Source organism: Delphinus delphis, chromosome 5 (assembly GCF_949987515.2).
Source record: "Delphinus delphis chromosome 5, mDelDel1.2, whole genome shotgun sequence".
Taxonomy (NCBI): Eukaryota; Metazoa; Chordata; class Mammalia; order Artiodactyla; family Delphinidae; genus Delphinus; species Delphinus delphis.
Genome location: NC_082687.1, coordinates 48,638,771 through 48,643,322, shown reverse-complemented (window position 1 = coordinate 48,643,322; position 4,552 = coordinate 48,638,771). Strand labels below are relative to the sequence as shown.

The 4,552-nt window shown below is 33.2% G+C and overlaps 1 protein-coding gene across 1 annotated transcript; it reads left to right on the top strand.

The window, feature by feature from the left end:
* The first annotated feature begins 1,140 nt into the window (after positions 1-1,140).
* On the top strand, positions 1,141-4,275 carry CXCL8 (C-X-C motif chemokine ligand 8). The gene is made up of 4 exons (XM_060011713.1): positions 1,141-1,279; positions 2,232-2,367; positions 2,655-2,738; positions 3,182-4,275. The coding sequence occupies exons 1-4, from the start codon at positions 1,216-1,218 to the stop codon at positions 3,201-3,203; spliced, it is 306 nt and encodes a 101-aa protein (XP_059867696.1). The 5' UTR covers positions 1,141-1,215; the 3' UTR covers positions 3,204-4,275.
* Positions 4,276-4,552: the final 277 nt, after the last annotated feature.

The window sequence follows — 4,552 nt, the reverse complement described above, 5'->3', positions numbered from 1 at the left end:
TTATGTATATGAACTTTATGAGACAGGTGGATGTTATTAAAACCATTTTATAGATATGGAAACTGGAATTCAGAAAGCTTAAAAGCCACACAAAAATTAGTGGTTGAACAAGGGTTTAAACCCAGATGCTCTTTCCACCAAGTATATACTGCTTACTTTTCCATTACACACCACCTCATCCCACTCCAACCAAGCCCAGGGAACCACATCCTGGAACATAAACAATTCTTCCCCTTTTACCACTTGAGTGTCTTTGAACAGCATCTCTATCTAGAACATGCTGTTTCCCTTCACCCTCCTTTATTAGAGTCCTCTGCACTTCAATACCCTGCTCAAAATGCTTATGGAAGATTCTGCCCTTGTGTCCTTGTTGGAATAAATATCTTGATACCACTCGTCTGTTCTGTAACATAGCCTGGTCCTTATATTGCTTTCTTATTCTGACAGACCAAACTCTTTAAAAACAAGTACTTAGTCTTATCCATCTATAGATTCCCACATTACTCAGAAGTTACTTGATAATATTTACGATACTGAACTGAAAGCTATCCCCTTTCACTCTGTCAAGCATGCATTAGAAAACCAAATCTTTTGAAAAGTTGTGACATGCTCCCTGAAAGCGGTAATGGTTCCTGGAAACTTTCCAAAGTGCTTAGAAATGGACTTCTCGTAAAAGTGGTTGACTAGATTACCTTCTCTATCATTACAGCATATATAAGTTACCTAAAGAAATGACTGTGTCATAAAAGAACAATAACAAATGACCTTACTCTGACTACTGCAAGATAGGACTATGATAAAGTTATTTATAAATAAAAAGAACTACCACTGACAATAATGTATCAAACTGAGAAGTTTGAATATTTAAAAAAATATTTTAAAACATTTTAAAAGAAACATGTTTTCAAAAAAATCAATAAAATTATTTGAAAGATCAAATAAAATTTCAATCACGCTGAAAACTTAGTAAGAAACAAATCATTAGGGGAGTCAGATGACTCAGGTCTGCTCTCAAAGGGCGGGCAGATGGTTGCATATTGTGGAATTTCCTCTGACATGATGCAAGCATGAGGGTGCACTTGTTCCCTACTCTTACTATAATATAAAAAGCCACGGGAGCTCCCCATCTGACACAGGTCCTCTGGGACAGCAGAGCTCACAACCGTCTAGGACAAGAGCCAGGAAGAAACCAGAAAGACAGCGCCTTGTGTAAGCATGACTTCCAAGCTGGCTATTGCTCTCTTGGCAGCCTTCCTGCTTTCTGCAGCTCTGTGTAAAGGTAAGCACATCCTTGAAGTTTGCTGTGTCTAAATGTGATCCTCAGATAGAAAGATTATCCTTAATGCCTCGGTAACAGACATCCTTTTATTCAGCAAGAGAAAACCATCTTTGCAGTCATTTAATGTTAAATTGAAGTCTTTAATTTTTTAGGTTATATAAATATAATATTTAGAAAATTGTAAAGTTTGATTTATATAGAGTTCTATTCCTATCATTCATACTCTGTAGTATACATATATTTAACATAAATCTGTAATTTAGAGTATGTTTTATTGGAGGCCACATATACCCATTTTATCTTTTAATACTGAGTAAAAACTCTGGTAATTTTACTCGATGTACTATTTAATTGACGAGCTTCAAACAACCATCAATTGCTCTTTGGCTTAAAGACAGATTATAAACCTTATTGGGATCCCTCTTATGAAATAAATACAGTTTAGAATGTTTATTGTATATATAAACATTTTATATGATATATATGTATATATATATATATATATATATACTTTTAAACATCAAAGATTTTGCTAAAATATAGGACAATCTCTGTGCAACTCACATATATTTCTATTAGTTCTTCCTGAAGGCAATTTTCCTGTTGTTGGATCTTGCCTACCATGAATAACATTGTGGTATCACAGAAGATTATGCAATGTCGAGTAGGAGAAAAAGTACCATGAGGATGTCAACATTGCCCAAAGACAACTCCAAGTGTTTATGTCATTCCATGTTGTCAGGAACGACTGTTTTTAAAACAAAGAGAAAAACTGAGGTCAGGGGCTAGGAGAATATCCAACCATCAATTTCACGAATAAGTTTGCTAAAGATGTGTTGTTTCCCAAACACACAGTCACCAAATGATCACACTGGAATTAGCAAGGGCGAAGCTAGCTGAGCTATGCCTGTTAATGAAATCAATTCTTAATTGCTTTTTTCTTTTTTCACAGCTGCAGTTCTATCAAGAATGACCTCAGAACTTCGATGCCAATGCATAAATATACACTCCACACCTTTCCACCCCAAATTTATCAGAGAATTGCGAGTGATTGAGAGTGGACCACACTGTGAAAATTCAGAAATCATGTAAGTAATTTCAAAAGTGATTAGATACTTTACTTTAGTAAACCTAGAATTGAGGAAGGTGGAAGAATCCAGCAAAGTTCTAGGTACTAGGAATACATAGTAAGCAAAACAGAAAGGGAAAATTCTTTGTTTCCATGGCATTTAAATATTGTACCCTCCATGACTCATAGCTAAAAATTAGTTTGGACTTACATTTTATGCCTGTACTTAAGGAACCATGACTTGAATGCCAAAGGGATGTTGGAAACCCATTAAATACTATTTTAATCATATCGCTCTTATTTCAGTGTTAAGCTTGTCAATGGAAAAGAGGTCTGCTTAAACCCCAAGGAAAAGTGGGTGCAGAAGGTTGTGCAGATATTTTTGAAGAGGTAAGTTGTTTTTTTTTTTAAATTTAGATTCTTCATTTATCCTGGGACGTACAGTTCAGAAGTCAACCTATAAATTTCCTGCTGCTGCTGAAAATTTTCTTTTAAGTATCTGCCTCTTTGATTTAAAAAAAAATAGCAGCAATAGTGAGTTTGTTGTACTCATGACTGGGAGATCATATATCTCAGCTTGTCCAGGGAAGTGTGGGTATATGCCTGTGTCCTGTGTCATTAGTATGACTCTCTCTCAATCTCAGAAGTGTTCTGGTTTACATAACTTATCTGATCTCTCTATTTATAGCTGAAAGTATAGAGTAGTTCTAACACATAAATATCTAAGACTCTCTTAATTTCTATATTAAATATATTTTCAAGAACCATACATTCCTTCTTATTTAGAACATTGCTAATTTTAAAACTTTTTATTTTATTTTATTTCTTTTCAGAGCTGAGAAGAAAGATCCATGAAAACAACAACAACAACCAAAAATCCATTTGTCCTTGGTTTCCAAGAATTCCTCAGTAAAGATACCAAAGAAACTTCAAACAAATCTACTTCAATGCCTCATGTACTGTGTAGGTCTGGTGTAGGGTTGCCAGATAAAATACAGGATGCCCAGTTATATTTGAATATTAAGTAAAACAATGAAGATTTTTTTCAATGTCCCACATACATTGTTCCATGTAGGACACACTTATATTTTAGAAATTATTCATTGTGTACGGTAAATTCAAATTTAGCTGGAAATCCTGTTAGTCGTTTTTGTTTTTTGTTAAATCTTGCAACCCTAGTCTGCTGGCCAGGATTCACGAGTCCTTGTTCAACTGAGCCTCAGTTTCTTCTTCACTCCCAAACTGGAGGAAAACATCTCAGCCACTAACCTACCTCACAGAGATGTGAGGGCATGTGGAAGCACTTTAAATTTTATTCAGTTATGTAAATTAGTTTGAAGTGTAACTTATTCACCTATTTATTATTTATATATTTATTTAAGCCTCAAATATAATAATGTTTGCGCATGAATTTGGAGAAATGGAAAAGAAACGTTGTTGATAAGTATAATGATGGTAGTGAATTTATATTTATTTTTTATACTAAGTGATGTATTACAGAACTACTTTGATCAAGGCTGTTATATTATGATCATAGTGGCCAGATTTAGCGAATTAATAGAAAATAAACAAAAAACACATCCAGTTGATTTTTCTTTCAGATAAACAATAAATAATATTTTAGTATAAATACATCATTATTTATCTGAAATTTTAATTGTGTTGGCAACCCTACTTTTAATATGCCTGGTCTGGTCTTGTCACTGCAAGCCTTATTATGCAGTGCTGTGTTAAATCACCTGAATCCTGAGTTATGACTATCTTTCTCAAAACAGCAAAAATTCACCAGGGAATATGAATAAAGTAATTTTTTGTTATTTCTTATTTATTTATTCTGAACAATTAGATTCTTATAATTTTATTTAAATTATTGTGTATTTTAACATCAACTTTATTTTTTACTTTAAGATGGTTTTATGTGTTCCCAAAGAGACTCTTTCTACTGTTTTTGATAGTATGAAAATATGAATGTATCTATAAGACATTTAAAATAAAATTAATTGTCAAAGTCATCAGGGGTTTGTCTGTTTTCCTTTGGTAAAGGTTTATTGTATTATTCATTTATATTAAAAATCATACTTTGATTTAGAAAACATAAGTGCTTTCCCTTAGTATTTTATATATCATGTGGAAAATTACCAACCTTTGTTTGTAGAAAAGCATAACTCCTTTCCAGAGATGGATTACAATCAGTAGTTTCTTCC

What these genes read in the sequence shown, in the direction of transcription:
- CXCL8 (XM_060011713.1), top strand. Translation starts at nt 1,216, where the DNA reads ATGACTTCCAAGCTGGCTATTGCTCTCTTGGCAGCCTTCCTGCTTTCT. An exon ending in TTCTGCAGCTCTGTGTAAAG is followed by an intron (nt 1,280 to 2,231) that starts GTAAGCACATCC and finishes CTTTTTTCACAG; the next exon opens with CTGCAGTTCTATCAAGAATG. An exon ending in GTGCAGATATTTTTGAAGAG is followed by an intron (nt 2,739 to 3,181) that starts GTAAGTTGTTTT and finishes ATTTCTTTTCAG; the next exon opens with AGCTGAGAAGAAAGATCCAT.